Source organism: Lottia gigantea (assembly GCF_000327385.1).
Source record: "Lottia gigantea unplaced genomic scaffold LOTGIsca_21, whole genome shotgun sequence".
NCBI classification, from domain to species: Eukaryota; Metazoa; Mollusca; class Gastropoda; family Lottiidae; genus Lottia; species Lottia gigantea.
The window spans coordinates 893,810-921,599 of record NW_008708458.1 but is presented as its reverse complement, the minus strand read 5'-3'; the positions used below and the strand labels follow the sequence as shown (position 1 = coordinate 921,599).

The following is a 27,790-nucleotide window of genomic DNA, read 5'->3' as shown; positions in this document are numbered from 1 at the left end:
ATAAATAAAAGACAATAAAAAAAAATAACATGCTTTATTACAATAAAACAAAAGATATAAAAACACAAAAACAAAATTATTTTTAGTTAATAATACAACAGCAACTAATGTAAAATTGGAAAAATAAATCCATGTTGCATCTAATTTACATAACCTGTAATAACAGGCACCAACACTTTCTTGAATGATGTAAATGAGGGAGATGGCGAACTCCCTGACATATGAGGTAGCTCTCACCTAATCAAATTGCATTACTTTTACTATTATCATGTAGCTCTTTACATGGTCTCTATAAACTAAATAGTGCTATTTGATAACACATCTTTGACAAATGTTGGCAGTGAAATGTCAATCTTAAAATGATATTTGTACTTACTACTGTATATTTGCGAGTAAAATGCCAATTTTTTTACCCTAAAAAGGGCTAGCAGTTTAGACAATGACAAAGTTTTTTATGTTGAATAATGAATAGCTGATCGTTGGACTAACTTTAAGATGAAAGCATGCAACAATTGTACCTACCAGCAAAATAGATCATTCCTAACCTACATGAATCCCTTATAAAACTAAATAATGAACAATGAAGTATAACATAACATTAAAATAAAATCACAGGGATCAAGCATAGATATAGATTTATATGAGATGAATATATAATTGTGTTCTTCTCAATAAATTAATGTAAAATATGATTATCTATCCATGGACATGAAACATTCAACTATTATAGGAAAATATATCTTCTGTCAGATCTAAACATATTTAAAATCAAACTTCTTCAAAACAAACAAACTTTTTGATAGATCTGAATGTATTTATTTGCTTAAAGGAATGCTATGTCTTAGAATGAACATACAATATAAGAGTTTTAAACTTGGCCATTAAGACCATATTATATTCATCAGTAGATATACCTGGTGTCATAAATAACATAATAGGATCCTTATATAATCCGATAAATTCAAAAACTTAGTAATTATCTATAAATATGTAATTAATTATTGAAAAAAGATTAATATTAAGATTAAGCGTTTTAAATAAGTTACTTAGTTTAGTTTTATTAATTTTCCAATTTGCCAGATTTTACAGGGTTTCTGTTGTAACTTTATGACACCAGGTCATATACTGATGAATGTATACTCATATTGACCATTCTTGAGAACTTAAATTTTATGTTCATTCTAAGACGTAGTATCACTTTAAAGAAGTCCCTTTCAACCTCTATATTAAACCAACCTTAAAACTTAAAATAATTTAACACCATTTGAGAAGCAATCTTGAAAGTGGATGAAATCCATTTAAAGGGATTGTAAAGAGGTTTTCTTAACTTCTTATGAGTATAGGGGACACTGATAGAATCAATTTGCACTTTTTAGTGGAGGAAATGTAAAGAGGTTTTCTAAACTCTATATATCACTCATTTTCATTATCAGTCAGATATCTGTGAATCTTGCAAATCCACTAGAGTAAGCTTTTCTATAATAATAGGAACCATTGGCACAGACGGAGAACTGATGAAAATTTTTTTGCATGAGGTAAATAGAAGTCATAAATTGGCCCCTATAGACATATAAAAAGCTAGAAAATCTCTTACAACCCCTTTAATACCAAGCTTGACAAATACAACTAGGATACAAGGGTGTGTATACAACACTGAACATACTGAATAATACAAGATGGCAGATCTACCTACTTATCTGGTACATGATATAACTGATGTTTTTTAATATAATCTATCACATTATCTTGTACTAAATATTTTACACTTTCACCTCTCCGTAATGCACGTCTGAAAAATACAACAAGCTTGGTTAACAAATCATGTAGTGACTGTGCTGTTTTATAAGGGTATTAGAACCTAACCGATTTTTATGAGATATCATCCACCACATGATCAGATTATTTAGAATTCATTGTTATCATCAAGAGGACCCACTGAATGATACCTGCATTTTAAAGGGATTGTAAAGAGGTTTTCAAAAAATTTTTATGTGTATCGGGGACACCGACAGCATCAATTAGCACCATTCCAATTTTCAATCAGACGTCAGACTTTTCGCAAATTATGCTGTATCACTAAGGACTTGCTGATTAGTGACAACATAAAACGCTTTGTTTAAGTTGAATTGCATTAACCACAGACGTCTGATTGAAAAATAGAATAGTGCAAATTGATGCTATCAGTGTTCCCGATACATATAAAAATCTTAGAAGACCTCTTTACAATCCCTTTAAATGTTCTGAAACAATGTGTTGTATTGCTATAAGAAAGCTTACCTTATTTTTGTAGCACTTATATCATTAAATATCCATTCTGTAACTAGATGAATATAGTTCTAAAAAATGCAATTGAGTGTTGATTAAAACACAAACTTACTAACTTTGAGGGAATTGATATAAAGAATGGTTCCTTAAGCTACGAAGAAGTCATTGTTATAAAAAGACAACCAAACAGAAGCCTCGGTGAGCATACTGTTACCCATCTTCACAATGTCAAGCTATTATGAATTTCTTCTTATACCTTGACTGCAATAGTCACATTTTTTGCATTTGGTTGGATTGTATGTTAGCGAATACATGTACAGTATATCACAGTTGACAGTGTTTAAACAATAAGCCATAATGTTTAAGGCCTTTCTGTCGAGGGCTGTGATTATGCTGTATAGCTATTATAAAATTCAATCAAATTGGATCCGGTCATACAAGAAAGGTCAAGGTATAAGACGAAGTTTATAATAGCTTGACATTGTGTAGAGAGGAGTCAAGTGTCAACTTCATCAAAGCAGATCCTTTGCACAAAATGTTTATTCATCTTCTACAAATTTACCTGATTTTTACTTAAGACATCAGATTCGTAAATAAACTTGGAAGGATCAGTTCCACATCTTGTAACACAAACTAAACCATAATTCTGTAAAATATCTTCGATCTGAAAAAAAACCGGGTTTCAGTGCTTTATATCAACATTATCCTAGGATTCACCACATATATAAGTTTAGAGTAAAAACCTGGTATATAACATTTTCCTCAAACATAAGTTATGTATATAAAATTATTGTCTCGAGATCAGCAACAACCTGATATCCCACTGAGAGCAAATTGACCAACCCATGTTGTGAGTTTTTTTTTACAGTTTTCCCTCAAACAATCCTTATTGTATAAGATCAGAAAAAGGAAGTGCATTATTTCAATATCAAAATATTCATTTGCCTTTGATATTTTTGTGAGAGCATCAACTTTTTACTTGTAATGCTACTTTCTCTGTTCTTTCAGCCCAATTGAAAAGTGATGTCATCAGGTGAAAGAAAATTGTTAAATAAAACAATATATAATCCGAGACAGTTGGCATTAAAGCTGAGACTGAAAGGTGTAGCTCTAATGTATAGCAGTAACAATTTAATCTTAACGTCAAAAAATGTAACATTGTTAGTGCACAAGCGCCTGTATTTAGAAAATAGAAATTATAATTGTTTCTTTCAATTCTGTTATATTCAATTCTCAATAAATATTCAACTAGAAATTTAGAAAAATCCATATGTGAGTAAGTCTAAAGCTAGTGTCCTACCTTCACCAGCTTTACTAATAAACATCATATAGTGTAATGGCGTGTTTCATTTGCGTTACAATTGTATTGCAACAGACCTGCCATTGAATAAAAGTAACCTATGAACTTACATCTTGAGGCGACCAGAGTCCTGGTTTACCAAAAGATTCTAATAAATCAGCTCCACATAATAACTTTAATCTGACTCCTGGTTCTTCTTCGAAATTTATTCTAGGTGTATTGTCTTCTGGTACAACTGAAATAAAAAAATATAAAAACATAAAATTATAAAAATTGAGACTGTCTGAACTACGAGCATCCATGAATGATTCAAATTAAAATATGAGCAGTTGACTTTATATAATATCTCAAAAATGTAAGCCATCACCACTATAATCGCTATGGTGAGACAGTACCTTGAGACCTAGGAAAAATGGCATTGAAATGGGTAAATATACGCATGACACAGAACATGTATGACACCTAACTTTATTATTATTTTATTTCTGAAATGAATCTAGTGGGAGTTAAGAATTCTATCTATTACTATAGAATTCAATAAAACAACATGATATATAGACAATGTAATGATATATAATGGCATGACATTTTAAACAGTAGAACTTGAATATCATCCATATATATCTACTTTAACAGATAATATTGTTTTATATTCTTCATCTACATGTCTGAGAGCTTTATATGTAGCTGAGTACATCCAAATAAACGGATTGTAAAGGGGTTTTTAAAAGGTTTTCAGTGACAATCTTTACTCAAATGCCTTTTCCTTGTTGCACAGTCCTTTTTGTATACTAGTCTATCATTATCTATCTTAAGACTCTGCCATATATACAAAAGACATAAGGAATTATGTGATTTTCGTACATTTCTAGTACTTCTGAAATCTATTTACATAATTCAAGGCCAAAATTAACCCCGAAAATGATGAACATTTAGAAGGATTGTAAAGAGGTTTAATCGGGACAGCTTTTTGTCAGATTCTTTTCCTTGTTAAACAGTTCTTTGAATATAAAAGTCTATCATATAAATCACATTCCTTGAACAGCAGGTGGACAATACAAGGATTAGTAGTTTTAATAACTGAACACATCAAGATCTAACGCAAAGCTAGAGAATAACAAGCTTACACAAGCTTAATGTATTTTGAAAATTATTGGATGTGTCATCATGTTTGGCTGATTAACTGACACGTAGAATTTCAGAATGGACAGTCCCTAGGGTATATTTATCATGATAAATCTCACAACTTATAATTAGACTAACGACTAGCAATCAATATAGTATTTACCTAAATAAACACTGATATCTTTATTTAAACATTTCATAATTCTACTGTAAATATCACATAGTCAGCAATTTAGTTAACAATCAGGAGATGTCATAGAAAACTTCAGTGACTATGGATGAGAGTCCTCAAAGTTTCTATTCAAGGGATATTATCATATAATCCTGTAATTATTTACTGATCACATGATAGAACTGAACTATGTTGCATTCACCAGATGGAAAATTTGATGCAGAATTTGTCTTTCAATAAATGGAACAAAAAAGCTGTACTTTTGTTTTATTTCAAACTTCACTGATTTTTTTAATGTGACCTTGAATACCCAAATAGTACTGTAATTGTTACTGCATCAATAAAATTCAATTTCTCAACAAACGTGTCAAGACATTGAACGTTGCCTAGTGTCTGTTATATGTGTTGAAAATAAGTAATATTTTGTCAAAATTAAAAAACAAAAATCTATCAATACAATACAAGTACAGTATTCTTGTGCTATTGAATAATTTGTGCACCATATTGAAAATATTAAAGACTTAATATATAGTTTCTTAGAATCACATTAACAGCTTGTTGGCAGTTGAATTACTTGTAAGATTTTACACCATCAAAGTTTTCTGAGATGTTGACAGATGAAGGGAATTTGGTGGAAGACACAAAGGTAAAATTTGTAAATACAAATGAGACAACTAAAGAAGATTAAAGTGTTTCCGTATAAACTATTACAGACATATCCAAGTCAAAATATACTAGTAAAGACAGACAGTTTGTCTAACATAGAAACTCAATCAAAACACACCAGTTGGAAATTCCTGGAGAACTGCCAGAAACATGGAAATAAAACTGGAAGATATGGTACATAAATCTTGGCCAAGTCACAACCTTATTCAACAGTCATTTTAAAGTTTGATTCAGAAATTCTATATTTCATTCTGTTATACCAGAAATAACTTGATAAGCTATAATAAAATACTGGATGTCAAGCTGACAAACTCTGGTACAAAATGTCATTAGGTTTCTTAAAGACACAGATTCGCAAGAAGTACTAGAAATATATGAAAATCGCATAATTCCTTAAGAAAGCAAACTAGAAATTTGACTTACTATTTCTCTATGTGAAAAGAGGTTGTCATTTTAACTTTCAAACTGGCATAATTGTGGATTATTACTGAATAGCTTAGTTAAAACATTCCAGTTTCTGAGACCAAGCTATAGTACAAACGTTCAAATAGATGGTAAATCTGTCTCTTTAAATCCATAAAATGTCTCCTTTTCTTTACAAACTGACTTTCACATAACATAATCATTACTAAACTAAGTAAGGCCGTAACTAAGGTCTTTTATTAAGAGGTCTTTCATGCAATCTTGCTGTAGACTTCAAATGGTAACCATGTTTACTGTAGACATCAAATATACACAATATGTATAGTGGATATTATATTTCTTTAAACAAAATTTCTTTTGTCAAAGTCGGCATGAAGCATTTGCCTTGATGTAGTTACAGCCCACCTGACATTGACTGAATAAAATCCTAATTTCATCATGATACACAGTGTTCCAGAAGAGTAATTAGCTGTGATAAAACCTCCAGGCTAGAAGCTAATGTTAATAGTCTAATCAATAAATCCTAGAGACACAGTTCAACCAGAAATCTTATCAGTTTCAAGTAATTCCCTCCTGATTTTACTTCTAAGGTAATCTCAGAAAAAATTGTGATCAGCTTAAAGATAAGAGTTCCACAATTCATTGGAGAAAAAACAAATTTCCAAGAAGATAACGGCAATCAACAAAATCATTGGCACTGGCAAATCATTTCTTCAAATTAAAGTAAAGTAAACAAATTAAATCCTTTCCCCTAAAAGGAAATTTGAGTAAAAAATAACATTGATAGTTCCATACTGTTTTGATCAAATCCACTTACATTTGAGATAAGTTTTATGTGTCTACCTTAAGACAATAATTTACACTTGATGTTAATGGACATGTCTATAGAAAAAGATGTACAATGGACATATATATAGAACAAGATAAGAAAATAATTATGAATTGAGTAATTAAGTCTGTCTGTTTAGATCTCTAAAGGACATGAACACACTTGCAGGCATGATTATACTTCTATCTGGTTAAGATTCTCTGTCAATACCAGTGATCCTTATAAAACATTTAGACCAAACAATGTTCATAGCCTAGCTTCATCTCTAATGATGCAGATTCTTCTGACCTTGAACCGCACTGGTAATCAGACTGCTTTCGTTGTGTTCGCCGTTCTTATACATCAGATGTCACTAAGCTGCACCAACAGCACCTAATTTTTCAAGTATCTAATGTTTATTAAGCATACTTCCACTCCCATAGTCCTTCAATATTTGAATTTAACCTTGACATTGACATAATAACAGCCAGTCCTTTATGATCTGTAAACAACGCTATTATCACATTATCAAATGATGCGTTTAGTTTTAACATGATGAAACAATAAGTTGATGGAGATTTAATGATAGATAACATTACAACATTTGTTATAAAACACAATTTCTATTTCATATTAATGGTGTTTAACAATAAATATCAATTTTTTTACCATAATACTTCATGAAAATTCAATGTTCCTTCGTCAAGATCGATTAAGGTTACAACTTACTTATTCTTATACAATGTTCACAGTTCCAGCCATGAATTTAATTACCTAGGACAGCCTCTTCCAAATCATAGCTTTTGAAATTTTACTTGTTTTGAATTGCAAGTTCTTCAATATTCTTAGAGAATTTAACTTCTTGTGCAACTCATTAAAAGATAATAAAAGGTAAAAATGATTCAGAACTAAAAGAAGGATTCAAACCTATAGAACTTTTTTGACCCAGTTGACAACAATTCAACTCTCTACCAATTAGATATCTATCCAGAATGGAATGATAAATCTTCAATAGACCAGTATGCACAGTACAATAAAACTAAGAAGTAGTATACCATAAAATTGTGTTCTGTTATTTAATGTGATCTCTACCCCTAAATGTGGAGTAAGGATTAGTTATCACAGAATACTTTCTAGACTGTAAAGATAACATGTATAATTCTGTTATTTATTGTGTTATATGATCTGAATTCTAAACGGTTCTATAGAAATCAGAAGAAATCAATATGTCATTGAAGCTTAATTTTGTCTTCTCTTAAACATTTCCTGTCCATTAACAGAGCTGCTATCATTTTCTGTCACATTTCACTTTATAACCATTCCAATTCATGATTTAATGTTCAGAGCTTGACAGGCAGTTCAAAGAAAAAATTCAATTTGCTTGAATTTAGTTTCCTGCATTTTGAAATCAATATATTTGGTCACAGATGAATTATACTCATTGAAAATCTGATATATTAACAAAATAAATCAACTGTTGAAATCTAAAGGGGCCCTCACACCATAGCTATCATGAGCTACATATGGTGCATAATAAGAATAGCAGTTATAAATTTCAAAAGCAACTCTCATGCTACTGAGTAGTTAGATGCGTTCAGTTCCCAAACAACCGTTAATGGTAATCACTATGTGTGAGGGCACTTTTATATCTCAAAACAGGAAAACCAATAGAAGTGTGGTGGATTACTGTAAAAATAGTAACCTCAAACCCTTAAACCATGGAATTACAGAGTTATCCAAAAGACAGGACACAGTTTTTCTTACCCTACTTAGCCCAAATATTTACACTACAAAACTGTCAATAGATTTCTGGCTAGCAAATGCTATTTTCACATTTTAAATGACAACGCTTGTGAACATAACTTCTCAAACTTAAAAGATAAAAGTATTAGAAGTTACATGGAAGTTGGTTAAAAATTTAATGAAAGTCAGTTGCAGCTCAGCTCCATTGTGCAGCTATGATTAAAAGTTGAACATATGTTCAAAACCCAAATCAACCCCCGAAATAGCAAATCAAGTTGCCCTCAATTTTAGCTCAACTATTGGTATCAGTGATACTGTTTTGCTTTTTTTTAACTTGTCACCAACTGCATCCTGTGATTCAGCGCCATGTATCATTTAAGGGATAAGAATGTAAATTCTACATTTTCAAAGCAAGTTTGACTTGAATCAAACATTATATAAGAGTCCTAAGAGTATTTGTCAAGAAATAAAGATAAGGTTTATATGATTTAAAATGGATAATAAAGTGTTCTGATAACACTAGCTCTATCTGATTTGATTGGTATTGACATTCAGAAGAGAATCAATCAATAAATCACATCTTTCTTTTCTCACTTATCTTTAATACTCTTTATATCTTATCGTCTCCTAACGTCTTATATGTCACCTTTATATAGTGGTCAATCAATGCCCAGCCAGTAGATCACAATTCCTCGTCCAATATCTTGTCTAGTTCAGAGACTAATTTCATTAGTTCTGATAGAACTCTCATCTCTTGATTACTTTTAGTTCTAGAAACGAGTAAAACAAATTCTAAGTTCTAACAGAATGACAACTCCATAAAACTCAAATACCAAAAGAGCTAAGAACTTTGGTGAAAATAGTCAGAAACAACATTAGGGTCAAAGGAAAATTTAATCAAAACAACATCATCTTCATATCATGAAGAAGATTTCTACATATTTTGCACATCTCCGAACCATTATTGTCGTTAACAGACATATAACCTGACTAATGTAATATCATAACCATACCCTACAGACAGAAGGTAACTTGATTTATAAACTCCTTATGCACCATTTGTCTCTAGTAACCCAGTAACCCTCTCTATCACGACTTCAGGTTCCAATACACAAACTGTCATTCTGTCAGACAAAACAAGGTAACTTGAGTCAACTCCTACTCTTCCATCCATAGTAACCTAATCAGCTACTTTCTCTATCAAATACTGCTTCTATCAAAAATTGAAGTATACTATGTCTCTGGTAACTCAGTAAAACTACTTTTTATCAGGACTACAGGTTCTACGACATGAACTATCCCTTACAGACCAAATGTTACTTAAGTAAAATCTTAACACTGCCTCATAGGCAGAAAGAAACTTGATTTATAACTTCCTAACACACCATATGTCTCTGTTAACCTAGTCAGCTACTCTCAATATTACCAATCTCTTAGCCTTAACTTAATAACTTCTCCATATAATCACATTTATCTCCTCTAGGCTTTTACAAATTACCTTCAATTTGGTGTTAAAATACAGTTTTTATCCTCAAATTCTGTTTACAAACTACCATATTTATTATTCAAAGACAATTTTTATCTTGAAATTACTTTACTTCAAGATAATAACATGATGCAAGACTTTCCATCCTTATGTACAAGGTGCCTGGTCTAAATTTATCATTCTATCAGATAAACTTGAAGTTTTTTCCATCCAATTTAGGGACAAATTAGGGATGAAACCATGTAAAATCCTTCTTGTCTACTTACAAATTTCTTAAGTCAATTCAAATATATATATATCACTGATAAGCTTAGCTAATTAAATTCTCGTTTCTGAGACTAAGGTACGATTGGTCAAAAGGATGGTGAACATGTCCCTTTAAACAATATAATCTCTGCAATACCATCATTATAGAAATTACAGGAAATAAATACAGTTTCATTTCCATAAAATTCAGCTTTCATTTTGTTAATTCCATTATTAGTTTTTACAATAAAACTTGAGTGTTATCATTAATTAGACAATTCTAGGTGTCCAATTTGAGTCTAAACTCATTCAGATGAGAAAAAATTTTAGTGGACATTGAGATGGAGGAGGCAGGATGGATCAGCAAGCTGAAACTCTTTCTCGCTGCCTTAAACGTCCATGGTTCCAGACAGAAGTTTAGATAGTAAATATGTTAAGAACCATTGTATATATATATATATATGACTTTTTTTTGAAAATGGTGTCTTCTTGAATTTTTCACTCATATTCTTATAGAACTTTGATCAAGGTAGTAGTGAGTGCGCACTAAACTTTTGTACTACAGGTTAAACTGATCATTGCCATGACAGGAAAATAATTTGAAGGCAATTTTCACTATTGATATCAACACAATATCCTGAAGTGAGTGATTTTTAATACCGGTAAAATGCACAATCAATCACACTAATCCTTCTGCAGTCATTAAAACACAGTCAAGGTAAATTCTTCAGTCATTACCTATTGATTTTCATTACAACCAATTTTCTATCAGAAGTTTATTAAGCAGAACTCAGTAGGGGAACTACAGGTTCATTAAACAACTACCAATTAACTGGACTATTACCAACTACCAATCAGAAACCAATCAATAAGTTCAGATCAGTTCAACAGACTCATGTCTCTTCCATAGTATCTAGTCAAATAATTAACAGTCTTGATTTTGACTGACAATAAGGTCTAGTAAGCAAAGGAAATGAACAATATAGAAATCATAGAAATTAGAAGGAGCTCTCTGTTTCACTTCCCCTCTTGAATGGAATAAACTGCCCTTTTCCAAACAAAGTTGGTTTATTTCAATTTTCAAAAAGAATCTAAATCTAATTCTATAAAAGAATTATACTATTTCAATAAGGCTTTTAATATTAGGTGGAAGAGATTCATTGATGGACAATAACTCTTGAAAACACTGTCATCTGAATTTTTGGCCTACAGGTTACTAAAATCAACAGTTACATTCTAATTCGCTTAGAAGACAACAATCCAAATCAGGTCCATTTTATATGCTTGTTTTTCATGTTAAAATCATGTCCAATGCAGTTCAACATTCACGACTTGAAACGTATTATATGCAGTAAGACAATTTTGCAAGAACAGCAGAATCAATAGAGTTTCTTTGACTGTTTGCAACTGTGCACCAATTGCCAAGACCTTGGTATTTGTCTGAACAGAAAGACACACCAACATCAATATATATAGTCCAGTCTTCAATAAAGATAAGTAGGAATTTATTAGAAATGATGCCAATCTTCATTATGTCTGATAACAATTAACAAAATCGTTAACGATTTCCTCTCACTAGTCAATCAATAGGATTTGACCTCAACATCACAAAATCATTAATATAGGTCACTTGAACTTTGGCTATATATTTATATCTTCTCATAAGATTTAAACACTATCAACTTATTTTAAACTGCCAGATGCTTCATTCTTTATATTATCTGATATTTTTAGATCTCTCAATACTCAAATTATATCTTATATTTTTTTATGGTTTCTTTAATCCATAATTCAGCAAATCAATTTTTACAAAGAAATTTGATGAAAATGAATCTATCTAAACTTCTTAAAATTTCTTAGAATATCAATTTGATTTGTGAGTTGATTGAAGTATCTGCCTATGTTTTTAACACTTAACTTGGCGACATTTTTTTCATCAAGCATATGTCATGCTTTCATTCTGGATATTTTCAAATGCAGATCTTAAATATTTAATCAAGGCAATTACCAAATATCGGCTTCAATAATTCATTACATGCTCGTGATATCTGCCATTTGCATTTCTGCAATGATTTATTATTTTTTTACATTCAGATTGATTATATGCTCATTTCTAGTAACTCAACTTATAGCCTCAGGTTTAAAATAATATATATTGTCTTAACAATTTGGGTAGCTTGTCTGGAATGAGATAGAAATACAAGCATGTCTCAGTGAAATAAGTTCAAATATCACAAAGTGATTTAAGAGCAACCCAATTCTACAAAAAACCTTGATTAGGAAATATAGTGATTTGATTGGTTGGTGCCCTTAATTTTCAATTTGTTTAAAAAAATTCATCACACAACCAGAATACTGAAATTGTTCTAAGTAAGAGATTAAGCCCCTGCATTTGAAATAGATAACAGGTAAAAAGAATGACTACTCTAAATCTTTAAGTTAAGAACAAAATTACCAGAAAACTCTGCATAATTATGTCATGATTCATCTAAGTCTGATGAATGAAAACTGCAGCTTTCATATATTTTTTAGCTTTCACAAGATGCAACAGATAGTTCAACAATTCTTTATTCTTTATAGTAAACTATCAAGGTTAACTGTGACTGCCCATCTTAAAGATGTATAAATTTGTTTCTTTTTGAACAACACAATATATTTCAAAACTATTTTGTAACTTTAATTAGTAACCATTAAGTAAGTTTACTCAGAATTTATTTGAATATTTCACTGTATGTCACTTTAAAAGTCAAAGGCAATAATACTGCTTGCGCACACCAAAACAGTCAACCAAAGAGCATGAAATACTTCATTAAGTCATGACTGTGAGTTATCATTTATTAATTATGTATTGACAGATAATGACAATAATAATTTCTACTGGTACCGTTCAGCTAATTCAATAACCTGACCGATACATACAATGGAAAACAATAGACTAGAAACACTATTAGATTTAATCAGCTTATATTGTCCATATATAATCATACATAAACAATGGGCAGGACATTGTAGCTTTTATAGAAATATGGTTGAATACCAATGTTCGGAGATAAATATATGAGCATTCATCAATGTCCTTAACATGTTCAAATAACTTACGCTATGTATTGTCCAACTGTTTGAATTCAAACAAAGGAAACATGCAAACTATAAGCATGTCACATCATTGAACCTTTCTTCTGGGTTCATTCCTTTTGAATAACATAAATATTTTAACAGTGTCATTTCCATGCCTTCCCCCCACCACCATAAAAGGGCTAGCCCAGCTTTGGCCTCCCCCACTTTAAAATTTTATTTTCATTTTACATAGATAAAGAATTACCTCCTGGACCCCCTGGAATATTTTGTGGCCCCTGCCAAGCCCCCTCACCTAATGTTTCCAAGAAACACCACTGATTTTAAGTGAACCCTAAAAGACCAAATGACATGAGCTCACCTTTAATGTCATGTGATTCAAATACAAACTACATCCTCAAAACAGCTTGGAGCAAAGTCAAAAAGTCTTGGCTCTAACCTAATGATAATACCATACCATTTAAATTCTAAACATTACAGTATCTGCTATAGATTGGCCGACTGCCAGAACTACCACAAAATTAAAAACACAGACTTCTCTAGATGGATAATTAAATACACATACAACTGGACCAAAAATCATTAAATACATGTTTATCAATATCATAATATACTTTTTTTTTAAAATGTCTGTATTCAAACTTCTTTTAAAAAAAACAATATCTTTCTGAAGAGAAAATAACAGAATAAATCAGACAATGTAAAGATTATTACAAAATAATAGATTTTGAGTCACAGCAGGTTATCAAATGATATTCTAACTATACTGTACTTCAAACTGTACAAGGAATGAGCCTTTATTTATTATATGCATGTATCCCTATATAGCCCATTGTGTATTCACTAAAAGAAGGATATTAATTTCTCTGATGTTTTATTGCTGTTATAATGAAAAGATTGCCCAATCATACTTAAATTTCTGGCTGTGAATAATACCATAATGGATTGAATTTCATGTTATAAAAAGCAAGTTTTAGTGAAAATTTTGCAACAAATGTGAATTTTCATGCTAAAACATTGGCAAGCTATGTCATAACATATTAGTGGACAAGACCATACAGGCATTGTTTAGTGCAAAATATTCCTAAATTGAACTAATAAGGGTAGATTTAAAAAATATTTGCCAGTCATGTTCAGTTAAGGCTACACAATGTCTGAATATGATTTTAGTCTTTGTGACATCTGATATCATGATGAGTTACCCAAACCTAACCAAGAATAAAATATATTCAACAACTTGAAAAAGATGTTTATCATATCAAATAAATGAAGTATTAAATAGAGGATCTTGTACCTGTGTTATGTACAAGAGAACAGAAGTGTTGTGTGATAAATGGCGATAAGCTATGTTGAAATATAATCTTACCTTCATTGCCTCTCCGTTTTTTCTTTTTTCTAGGAGAATGATTGTACTGCGGTAAATGTTCATTTTCTAATTTTTCTCTATGATGTGCCAACACTTTAGCTGTCACCAACCACTCATCTTGTTGACATTCCCATTTATCTAATCTAAACGAGAAAATACAATATAATAACAAAGTATGTCCACTGTTAAAATTGTGCTTAATACATCATTTGCAGAGCGATATATAGAACCTGAACTATGTTGCTCAGAGGAAAACATAATTAAGGAACTTGTACAGAGGTTTCCAACCTTTTTTAAATATGTATTTGTGATATTTATATTTTCTACTTGCCTATTACTAAGTTCCCTGGCACATCTATTACTTAATAGCACAATGTTGTTACAGGTTAGTCTCCTTAATCTTTGACATTAAATTTATTGGCTCACTTTGCTACCCCATGACAATCAGAACTCTGTGTACTTACTTGATCCAGCTAGAAGTTTTTAAAGCATGTTCAATCATCCCACATCGATGTTTAGCTGACTCTAATCCCTACAACAATCAATCAATGACCAGTGAAAAATATAAGACTTAAGAAGATATGTGATAAACGGCAATTAAACTAAACGTAGGTTTGGAATTTTTATCAAACACATTACTATTTCTTCATTCTTCACTCTATGCTATCACATGGAAAATGGACTTGATTTCAATGAATATAAATTTCCTTTAGGGTCTCACCATACACCTTTCATAATTTTCATCAATTATATCATTTTTTTTAATTCCTGAATTAACATTCTGGACGGGTTTATTATTGAAAAATAAAATTAGACAAACACACACAACAGAAAAAATAAGCTTTTATGAATCATGGAGCAATAAAAATGACATAATAAAACATCATTCATCTCTTTATGCAAACATGGGAAGTTGGGGAATATTTTCAATTAATATGAATTTCCTGAAGAGTTTCAATATAAACCCTTGCCCTTATATAAATACTGAGATAAGTATTTAAGTTCCAAACATTAATGGAGGTAAAAACAAATAAGGAGGGGGGTACTTGCCTATGTTACAAGGTGCTCTAGGGGGAGTAAGTGGTGCATTTGTCGTTTTTTGGGCGTAATGTTTGAATAACTAAAGTCAAAGAATACACTTACTTCCTTACTATATTTATCATTAACAGGTGATATAATCCCTCCTATTACATTGTATAATCCTGTTTTATTTAATGAATCTCTCGCTAATTCTGTAATAAAGAGAAATAAAACAATTTAACATAAGTTTCATTAATAGTCTTATGAAATCTTCATCATTAGGAAATATTAATTATGAAATGAAATGTCTGAAATAAATACAGTAATTGTTATCCAAAAATTGCTAACAAAAATAGCTTTAAAACAATTCATGGGGAACATAGCAAATTACGAACTTATGCCAAAGTCAAACCCTTTATTTCTACTCCCACACCTTACCTTTTCTCTATAAAAAAATCCAAAACATAAAAAAGCTTTAATGACTATCTGACTGAGTGCCCATTTTGGAAATAGAGAGAGGTTGGTACAGACATGTCCCTGTAAATAATAGAATATGTCCGCATTCTGAGCACTGTGATCTTAATCAGGTTGAAGATAAACAACATATTCTTCTATATGTCCCAGATACAGTCAGCTCAGAGAGAAATATATAACACCCATTTTTTCTTATTATACAAATTTATACCTATCCCTTCATATTATATTAGGCACAGCGCCATTTATAGCAAAAGGCATTTCTCGTTTTGTGTTTTTTGCTCTTGATGAACGTAAAAAGGGACCATGATAGTTGTACTTTGTTTTCTATATTTTGTATTATTGATATTTTGATGTTTATTCTGCATGTATCATAACTATATTATATATATATTCATTTAATCTTTTCACATTATTGTACTGTTTTCAAGTTTGTTATCTGACTATAAAGGACCATGACACCTGTACATTGTTTTATATATAAAGTAACAGATATCTATACTAAATCTACATTCATTATACCTTTCACTTTATTGTACTGTTTTATATTTGTATGCTGCCCACAATGGGCGTATATGCAATAAAATCTTATCTTATATGCAATACATTTATACAAAATTGAAATCTCAAATAAGCAGTGTTCCCCATACTATAGCAAGTGGTGTTTCTACACAGAAAGATTTGACTGGCCTGGGTTTCCCATCCCCCATCAGTTTCAGAATTTGTATCATTTAGTTCTTCAATGCCTTACTTACTAGCCAAATACCCTCTTCAAGGCTATTTCCCTTCCAAACTATTACTAAAATATATCTATATTAAGAAGCTGATTAAACTCAGTACACCTTAAACTCAGTATTGTAACTTCACCTACCCTTTTATCCTTTATATGTATCATTCCCCAGGAAATCATTGTACTTCGAAAAATATATTTTTTGAGAATAATAAATTAGATAGATTTACTGAGGCATAATTAAAGGACTCATGTCTATAGGTTATAATCGAGTATGATTAAGAAATATGTTCTACAGGCCCTATCAATTCCACATTGTTAATTTTGGCATTGGCAGTGGAAGGAGGTTTCTCACTCACACTCACAGTAAAATCCATGTCATTGATTCATGATTGTTCTCCATTCAAGATAGATGATTAAAAGATCAAAACTTACCAAACAATCTCAAGTGCATGTTTGTGATTGGATTAAACGATCCGCAAGCTAACAGCACAACCTTCTCCGGCGCTGACATTTTCAGTTTGTTCATTGTTATTTCTTATTGTGTGGGAAGATTATATCTCGATGGTGAAATCCAGACGCGACGATCCGATTGATTAACCACGTGATAATCACGTGATCAACATATTAAGAATATTAGTCTCAAATTGGAATCGGGTTTTCATTTGATCGAATTCGCTATCAATACGTTTTATTTGCTTATTTTATTCTTAAATGTTAATGGAAGTTAAATCAAAAGTGAAAATAATGATTTTTATCTCATCGTTTATTCTAAAACTGCCTATTTTACAATATTTTCCTAATATAATTTTTACGCTGCACTTAAATTGTAAACATGGCTGACTCCAGAGAGTAAAAACGTGTTTTGGAAATATTTGCTTGGATTTTCAATGTAATTAGAAGAAATTTATAACATTGATTCAATTAAACAAGCGACACATTTACAATATATAAAAATATTAAACCTTCGTTCCGTTTCACAGATAACGCATCATCTAGAAGAGCTAAGTGGTCAGATTGCTTGTGTGTTTACAAATCTATCGTGCGTCTTTGAGTTTGAGCGAGTCTAAAAAAGAGTGGTCCGAGTCTTAAGAAAAGTGGACCAAGTTGTCTTTGAGAGCTGGACAAAGTCTAAAATATTGGCCCGAGTTGTCTTGGAAAGTTTTTTAATAGTCAATGAGTTTCAGAACTTTAAAAAAGCAGGAGGAAATTTACTTAAGTTCAACCAAACTTTACAATATTTAGCCAAAGAACAAATCCAAAACTAAAACACATTACCACTGTCTGACCACTAAAGTTACAGGATTGTATTATTTGTTTTATTAGATTGAAAGTGAGAATGATCAACTGTACAATAACCAAGTATTGTCAGTAAATCAGTTAGATGAAATTTCCTACCAAAGAGAAATTATAATATTTAATTTTACTGTGAAATCCTATAAGTTCTTGGAAGGAAATGTGTGTGTTTTTTTTTTTTTTTCAATTATAAATAATCAAACCTTATATTTCTATGGACATATAGACATGTTGAGGCTAACAATCTCACCTAAAGATATATTAGGGATAAAATAAAAAGAAAAGTGATTTGTTATAATAAGGTTTCACTTTCAATATGAAGCAAAAAAGTGGGAAATTAAATTGTATTTTTCATATTTCAGACAGTATTTAAGAAGTAAATATGGCAAAGAAAAAGAGAAATTTGTCAGACAGAACACGGGGAAAGAGAAAAGACCATGGAAAAGTCAAGAGGACAAACCCGTTTGAAGTAAAGATCAACAAACAGAAACATCATGTTCTGGGAAAGAAAAGAACCAAATCAGAACATGGGTTACCTGGTGTATCAAGATCTAAGGCAATGAAAAATGTGAGACATTGGAAATGCAATATTCATAAATACATAGTATAGTAGGCCTACTTTTTATGCAATCTTGCAACAAAATATCATTATTTTTCTTAGAATCATTGCAAAACCTAACCTATATGGTCTCATTTGATTGTAATTGATAATGATGAACCAATCATAAACTGATTTTGCTACAAATATCTATACCACAATTTGTTGTATTGTGCCTTACTCATTTTGAAACTAACCAAAATTTCAATGATAAATAAGAATGATTTTATGTTTTAAATTCAGCGTACAACCACCTTGCTAAAAGAATATGAAGATAGAATTAAAGTAAATAAGGTGATCGATAAAAGAATTGGGGAGAAAGATCAAACTATATCTTTAGAAGAGAAAATGTTGAAGAGATATGCTTTGGAAAGAAAGGTAATGAATTCATTATGATTGTTTCATGTTGCTTTAGAAACAGAATACAATGTATTTATGGTTAATATTTTTTGACATATCTTGAATGTCATCCTTAAAAGTTTTAGTGGATATTAACTAGTAACTTATGAAGATGGTTTTGGAAATGGTTTATTTTCTAATACTTCTACAGTAATTGGACAATTTAAGGAGACCGTCAACTACATTTGACAAATTATTCATGAAAAAAATGTACTTTACCATTCAGAAATATAGAAATATCAAAACAATACCTGAAACATGTTTTCTATATATATCTTTCTTGCTCTTCAGTTAATGTATTGAGAACTATTTCAACAGTGAAAATAATTTGTTATTTTACTTTCCTTTCATATGAACTTAAGTTTAAAACATAATGATGTGATTTGTAGCATGAAGATAAGAAAGGGAATATATTTAGTTTAAATGAAGAAGAAGACCTAACTCATTATGGTCAATCATTGTCTAATATAGAGAAATTTGATAATCCTGAGATTAGTGATGACGAGGAGGATGATGATGATCTAAAAAGACTGCGGGGTAAGAAAGGAACTTGACACAGCAGTGAAATAGCTCAAGTCAGCAACAAGTTGAATTCTGCTAGACGATAAGGTGCCATGGGTTCAATTGCTTTTCAAGGAGGACTTTATGGATGACACGGTTAACCCCTTTTACAAAGTTGTTATGTCATATCGCTAAGAGAAGGAAAAGGACCAATCATATTTATTTATCTAGGATTTAAAATTTCATCCTGTTGATCACTGCTTCTGTAATTATGACTCTACTGAAATCTACAATTGGTATATGATGTAGGCGTACATCTTGTTCAATTTATTATTATCAATTTATTCCATCCACTATGTTGATTTTTAAGGGATAAAGAGGCAACTGTCTTTGAAAAATAACTGTCATTTCTTCAATCTACTGTACTTTAGGTATCATATTATTTCATATTTTGATTTCAGCAAAGATTGTGGCAGAAGAACATTTTGGTGGCTTTTTAACTAAGAAATCTGATGAAGAAACAGAAAAATCCTTTAAAGAAAAAATGGAAGAAGTTGTTGCCCTGTCGAAAAAATACAAGGTAGACTTTTGGCTATGTGTTCAGTTTCTTGGAGCTGAGGGTCCAAAGGCAAAAGTGCATAGGCACATGACTCCTTTGGAGGGAATGGGGGGGTTCTCAAAATCTTGCCTTATCAACTAATGAGATTATCATATTTCTTAAAATCTCTATTTTATCTTATTGACAAGCTTTTTTACCTTAACCTATACATGTACTTAGTTAACATTTTGTGAAACCAGCCCCAATCTTCAAGCTGTAGGATTTGTCCCATCAAGTTTTTATACATTTCATTGTTTAAGGGAAAAGTTATTCTACATTAATGTTAGTTTATTCCTTTCTTTTTATAATTTATTTTCTTTAATATCTTTTTGTGTTTTTCAGTTTGAAAGACAATCTGATAAAAATGAAAGAATTGAAATGACAGAACAAGCTGATAAAGAATACAAAGAATTGTTACCATTACTTGCTGGAATTACTGTAAGTATCTTTATCAAATCGTTCATTTCCCAATTATCTGTTTAAGAGAACCTGTTTCTAGACTTGATCAGAGTCTTAAAAAGTCTTTATCAAAATTTAACTTCGCTTTCATTAAATCTATTCTGGTGACTTTTAAAATTGAGTATGATGAGTTCAATTATTCATAGTATTCAAAATGGCTTGAACAATTATAAATCTTAGGAAAATAGTTTTCCATTCATTGATATTAGTTTCTTGGAACTATCATTTATGGTAGTTTTTATACGCCCACATCTCTCTATGTGGGCGTATATGGCTGTGGTCCACTATCTTTAATATTTCACGAAACAGATTCAAATATTCAAACTTGAATTAAAAGCTAATTGATATAGTGAAAACTAAGTGAAAGAATATTGGAATCCAAGCCTCTAACTTTTATTCATTTTAATAGAAAAATAAATTACCTAATGAGAAAGAAGAAGAACCTAGGAAAAAAGTTGATGATTATGATATAGCTGTCAGATCTCTACAATTTGAAGCTAGGGGAAAGGTAAGTTCAATTTCAGCATTATTTCAGGTTGAACATAACATTAAATTCTGTATATTGTGTCTAAAACTAACGACTACATTATTAACAGTTTTCCATTAACATGTACCTCTTTTTGCTATATATTCTCATGTTTACCCCTTCATCTTCATCTCATCTGATGAAGTGTAAACTGTATTGAAACGTTATACCATAATAGTCCCTCTTATTTTTTGCTTTATGTTCTCTCCGTTTCTAAATATCGTCCATTACCAGTTTTACTTTTGTTGGTTATTCTTAGACAATATGTGAATGAGACTAATAGATGTATTATAAGCTAAGATGTACTTTGTTTTTTTTTGGTTTTTAAGTGATAAAATCTTTGGTGTATTGTAGGCTACAGATAGATTAAAGACAGATGAAGAAATAGCTAAAGAAGAGAAAGAGAGACTAGAGAAATTAGAGGCTGATAGATTGAGACGTATGAAAGGTATTATAGATGATGGTGGACCACAGATAACTCATGTTTCAGCTGACGATCTTCATGATGGGTAAGCTATTTCATTAAATGTTAGACATCTCTGCTATAGGGTTGAGTCAAAAAACTTATTGGAAAAATTGGCCTTTTGGCCATTGGCCTTTTTGGGGAGTGCTCATTTTATATTTTCTTTATTTTTTTTTTAGGTTTAACTTGAATGAAGACAAGAAAGATAAACAGAGAGCTAAACAATCAGTACATTTTAAAGATGGAAAGTTGGCAGGTGGGGATGATATACTGGGTGATGGAGAGGAGGAGGACATTGATGAAGATGAGGATGATGAAGAGGGAAGTGATAATGAGGACAATGAAGATGAAGATCAAGAGGATGGAGAAGGTATTATTTTCTATGATTCCTTTGTTTTTTACAGGGCATAATGATTTATTTGTAGGTCGAAATTTTTTTTAAGTTTAAGTTACTTCCCTTAACTGTTACCTCCAGGTAGTTTCAGATAGACAATACTATGGATTCTATGAAATTGATATCTTTTAGATGAAGAGGCTAATAATGATGATGATGCCAGTAATGAAGATAATGATGATGATGACGATGATGATAATGATGCTGAGGAAGATGATTACAGTGATTTAGAATCAGAAGATGAAGATGATACAGAGGAGATGCCGCCAGAGCTGAAATCAAAATTAAAATCCATTTTGAAAAAGACTGGAAAAATTGCGGAAAAATCTTTGAATTTTAAGGTATTTGAATTGATTGTGTGCCTCTTTATTCCTAAGTTACACCTATTGTGTTCTATCAAATCATTAATGTTGCATATTGACTGCTTTACCTTTTCACAATTACTCTATTATGAATTAGGCTCATATAAAAGTTATAAAAATTTTTATTTGATAGGAAACAAAAGAAATTATAGAAACTGCAAAAAAAGAATTACCATATACTTTCCCAGGTGAGTAATTGAATTTTAATTACACATGAGATCCCTTGCTGACTGATTTACTATGTGTTTTATATATGCTCTCATGAAATATGTAGCATATACTGCCGACATGACATCTTCCACAACACATCAGATAGGCACGAAGTTTGATGAAACTTGGTGAAAATTTATGACACATTCGGATGAAATTACTAATTATCACTTAAAGAAGTTCTGAAAGCAGTTAAATATATCATACTTGTGCTGGTTACCTAGCTGCCAAGTATTCTTATTTGAAACAAAGCTGCCAGTGGGTGTATATTACCTTTCCTGGCAAGCCATCTTCTTAATGTATTCAGCAGGCTATTTCAGAAGAAGAAGACTATTTTATCATCATTGTAAATGAATAATGGTAAGTTAAATGATGCTTGAATATAAATCACATTCAATATTTATTTACTTATTGTTTTTTTGTCACAGCACCAAAATCTTACGATGACTGGTTAAATACAGTAAATGGTTTAAATACTGCAGATCAAGTAGTTGTTATAGATAGAATACAGAAACTATATCATCTTAGTCTCGGACCTGGTAATAAGGAGAAACTGGAGGTTAGTTTGGCTTAATGCACAACTTCATCTTATGAGTGAAAACCCCAGAATTATTACAGCTGGGCCTTTTATAATACCAAATTTTGTTAGTTTAATTCTTCTAAAGTAAAGTTTGACTATTGAAGCCTTGGTTATCCTACTAGGTATAACAAGCTTTTTGCATGTATATATTCAATTACTGCTGTTCTATCCCAACAGCGAAAAATACTCTTCTCTTGTTAGGTTGGAAATAACCCCTAATGGGCACTAATGGCTTTTGTCAGAAATATCCTTGACAATTTTATTGATGTGAAAGATATTAATTTTAGTAATCAAAATTTGTACAAGCAATACAAATCCATTAATCAGAATCAAGAGTAAAAATTGTAAATAATGTTGTAAAAGTTAAATTTCTAAATAGAGGGAATATTTTCATTCTTTCAGACGTTTCAAGGAATCTTAGTGCAATATTTTGGTGATTTAGCCCTACAAGATCCACCTGAATTAGCTCTAATGAATAAACTAGTACAGCCAATATTCAACCTGACTAAGATTTCACCAGACAAGGCTGGTGAGGTGTTTCAACAAGAAATAATGAGCCGACAAGAAGAATTCAGACAAATTACAGAAAGAAAACATGGTCGTGGATTATTTTTAGGCATTGATACAGTAAGTTTTTGATGTAAATTGTTTAAGATGTTAGATTGAAACATTTGTTGCAGGTTTGGTTCTTTGATACTAGATAAGAAGTGAAAACATGTAAAGTGAAACAAATTTCATCCACATTAAATTAAACTCCAGACTTAAGGCAGCTGAAATTTGACAATTGATGTGATTTTGATAGATTGACATTTGAATTAAACTTACACATATTGTACATGTGATTTACTATATTACTTCATATCAAATTATTGTCCTATTTTAAAGTTGCAAGAAACCGGCTCAGTTTTATATCTTCTATGGATATTATTATTTTCAGTTATTAATGTTAAAGTTGATATCTGTGATATTTCCTACCTCTGATTTTCAACATAAAGTCACCACTCCATCTCTTATGTTTATGGCCCAGATGTTGGCTCAGGTATGTCTTTCATTTATTTATGTCATTGGTGAAAATTTAAATCTCTGACTGCAGCATTTATTTTTGTTTTATTTATTAAGTTCCATTTCTAAACTAAAACAAATTTGCAAATACTATGAAGATAAAGATAGTAATACTGTAACATACTTATTGAAAGAGATTGTCAGATACTCACTGAGTAGCAAACTATATTATAATGTTATGAATGATGATATTAAACTGCGTTTGAGATAGCTATGTCATAAATGGTTAGTTTTAGTGGAATAGTAAGAAACTATTATAGACGTCTGACTGAAAATTGAATGATGCAATCAATACTATTAGTCTCCCCAATAGACATAAAAAGTTAACAAAACAGTGAGATGGTATAAACAGTAACATGATTGTACTATAATACTAGATATGACAGTAGTCTATAATATTTAGATTTATATTTCAGACACCTGTAAATAATGAAAGAGATATTGTTTATGGTTTATTTCTCTGTAATTTATGTTTAGAGGTAAGAATTCTATGGTTTTACTCAAAATAGTGATTTTGCTCTTTTTGAATTCTCGAACTTAGCAGGGTATATGTAAATGAGACTAAGGGTCTATTTTGATCTGCCAATGTTAACCAATCATGTTGCTATATTGTAGTATGTTAGTTGTTCTAAAAGATTTATACCAGAAGTCATTAGTTATTTACATGGTATCTTATTTCTCGCTGCAAATAAAAATCCTAAAAAATGTAAGTAAAATGTTTATGAAACTGCAGTATTTAAACCAATCAGAAGATGTGTATGTATCAGTGAAATTGTTTCAAGATTCGGATTCTAAATTACAGAGTGCATATCATAGAACAGATCTCAGATGTGCTTTTACACAACCTTCTCCACAATATCAAGCTATTAAAAACTTACGACTCTAGGGAACAAAATCAAAACAAATCCATATTTTGATGAAAATCAATATAACCAAACCTTTACGTTGACCCTGTATTTTACAGTAGAGAGAGTATTTCCACCATTTAAACCAGTAGGAGATAATATAAATATGTTAAATATCAACTCCACTGATCTCAGGTAAGAAATAGAGTTTAATCTCATCATTAATCTCAACTATCACTTGTCAGTCAGAAAAAAAAAACTTGGGATAATCTCATATGATAAGTATAGTTTATATCCTGGAATGATTCCAAACATAAATACAAACAGATCATTTTATTTTGGGACAGAATGAATAGTAGTTCAAATTGTACAAACTAACTTACATATTGTTGAGAACTATTTCTTCAAGCTGAAAATAATGTGGACTGCTCTTGTTCATGGTTTGATATGAACTGGGTCTTGTCAAAAAAAGAATTTCTTTAACTAAACCTCAAAATATAGTGGACTTCTCTTGATTATGTTTGTAATTGGACCCAGATGTGCATGAATATATTTGATGTACTATACCTCAAATATAGTGGACTGCTTTTGTTTATGATTAAAATGTGTGTGAACGTCTGACTCTACATTATTATTACACTGTTCATAATTTTATAGAAATGGGTATACATGGTCACAAATTTGCATTATCTTAATCATAACACTGAAAGATATGAAGGCCTTGTTAGTTGATTAGGGTTATTATAGGCTCTGTTCAACACCATAATAGAATTACCTCCCCTTATAAATGATGTACATACATGCAGACTTGTCACAGATTCTGAATATTTCAGATAATATTTTGCTTACTTTTTCAGTAAATTGAAACCAGGCCAGTTAGATTTCGTCCACATTTTAGCGAATATTGCAACCATTAAAAGCTTAAAACAGAATGATATCAGGTATGTTATGATATATTTTTGCAATTTTACTGTCAGTAATATGATTTGCGCCCTGTCTGAACAAAAAATCAAAAAGTTGGCATAATGCAAACACAATTCACAGTGACAATATAGCAAATTCTACAACTCTACGAATCCCACATGTAAGCTTTGTACAAAAATTTTTCAATGCTTATCTTTATATCTGTGTATATGTATTATTGCAGGCTAAATATGATATCAACAACTATAGAATTATTGATAAAATACAGTGAATTATATGACCAACTACCATCATACAGTGAAATATTTCATCCTATAGTCACCATGATAAGTAAATTACCATCAAAATCATACCCTACATTACTACAGGTATATACCCTTTTTAAATACCCAAAATATTAAGCTAACTTGACATGGCAGAGATAGCACAAGAGGTTGATGAGGTTTTACTTTAATCATATTTCTGTGTGCCATTTGTTGTTCCTGTATATTAGCAAAGCTTGATTTTGGCTCACTATTTCTACAATCCAGATATAACTTAATACAAAATTGTTAAAGTCTCAGACAATCAACGATTCTACCACAATATTGTTAAAATTTGTGGAATGAGTTTTCAGTTGGATTAATATGCTATAATCTATTTATTGATAATTATAGGAGAAAATCTCACAATTAGAGTCTTCAATAGAAAATAAATCTTCTAAACCAAAGAAACCTTTACAAGTCCAGAAAAATAAACCTATTCCTTTGAAAATGTTTGAACCTCAAGTGGATGAGAAGTAAGTTTAAATTGGATTTTTATTCATAGAAAAAAGAAACTATTGAGCTCTAAATATGCTCCATTACGAACTGTGTACTATACCTTGACGGCAATACCAACCTTTTATCCTCTTGTATCATGGAATGCAGCTAGTTGAATAGATTGTACGCCAGCTAATCAGAACCCTCAACAGATAGACTATAAACTCTATGGCTTATTGTTTACAGTCTTTCTGTCGAGGACTCTGATTTGCTGTATTAGAAAATGTACAATCCAACCAAAATGCTGCATTTACAAACTTCAGTGATACAAGTCATGGTATAAGACAAAGTTGGTAATACCTTGATAATTGTGAAGATGAATGTTTTGTTGAATTGTTATTAATAGTCCTGATTATATTGTAGATGGACAGGTAAAAGAAAGAAATGTGGAGGAACAAAGGAATTTCAGGATACTCAGAAATTATTACATAAACATAAACGTGAATTAAAGGGAGCTGTTAGAGATATCAGACGAGACTCTCAGTTCTTAGCCAGACATCAACTTAAAGAAACCTTAGAAAAGTAAGTGACCTTTTCGTTATGAAATACTAGCTCACTTATGATTGATATACTTCATCATGTGAAAAGTTTATAGGCTGCCACCAATGTGTTGTTTTCAATTACAGCATTTTGGACTGTTAATGGTTTATTATTTCAATTTTCTATTTTGCAGGGATGCTGAGAGAAAACGAAAAGTAAAAGCCTTGTATTCTAGTCTAGCCAATCAGGAGGGTGAAGTTAGAGCTTTGAAGAAAGTCAAGAAGAAATAGCATGTTAGTTTTGCTAGATTGTAAATATGTACAGATGAATATACAAAATATCAAAATTAGAAAACTAATTATAAAAGTTGTTTTAGTAAGCTTATAGAGGAACT

At 30.9% G+C, this 27,790-nt stretch overlaps 2 protein-coding genes across 2 annotated transcripts; one reads left to right on the top strand and one right to left on the bottom strand.

The window, feature by feature from the left end:
• Positions 1-1,366: 1,366 nt before the first annotated feature.
• On the bottom strand, positions 1,367-17,413 carry LOTGIDRAFT_214411 (hypothetical protein; the record flags this gene model as incomplete). Its single annotated transcript, XM_009054118.1, has 8 exons — positions 1,367-1,789; positions 2,278-2,336; positions 2,828-2,929; positions 3,676-3,800; positions 14,676-14,818; positions 15,140-15,207; positions 15,819-15,907; positions 17,335-17,413. 8 exons carry the CDS (start codon positions 17,411-17,413, stop codon positions 1,690-1,692), a joined length of 765 nt encoding a protein of 254 aa, XP_009052366.1. The 3' UTR covers positions 1,367-1,689.
• Positions 17,414-18,577: 1,164 nt separating this feature from the next.
• Positions 18,578-27,686, top strand: LOTGIDRAFT_115358 (hypothetical protein; the record flags this gene model as incomplete). The annotated part of the gene is made up of 20 exons (XM_009054117.1): positions 18,578-18,763; positions 19,037-19,171; positions 19,582-19,729; positions 20,155-20,273; positions 20,634-20,729; positions 21,160-21,258; positions 21,631-21,785; positions 21,919-22,109; positions 22,639-22,683; positions 23,134-23,264; positions 23,688-23,912; positions 24,223-24,324; positions 24,764-24,826; positions 24,963-25,053; positions 25,312-25,387; positions 26,050-26,133; positions 26,340-26,484; positions 26,773-26,894; positions 27,280-27,438; positions 27,590-27,686. 20 exons carry the CDS (start codon positions 18,578-18,580, stop codon positions 27,684-27,686), a joined length of 2,469 nt encoding a protein of 822 aa, XP_009052365.1.
• Positions 27,687-27,790: the final 104 nt, after the last annotated feature.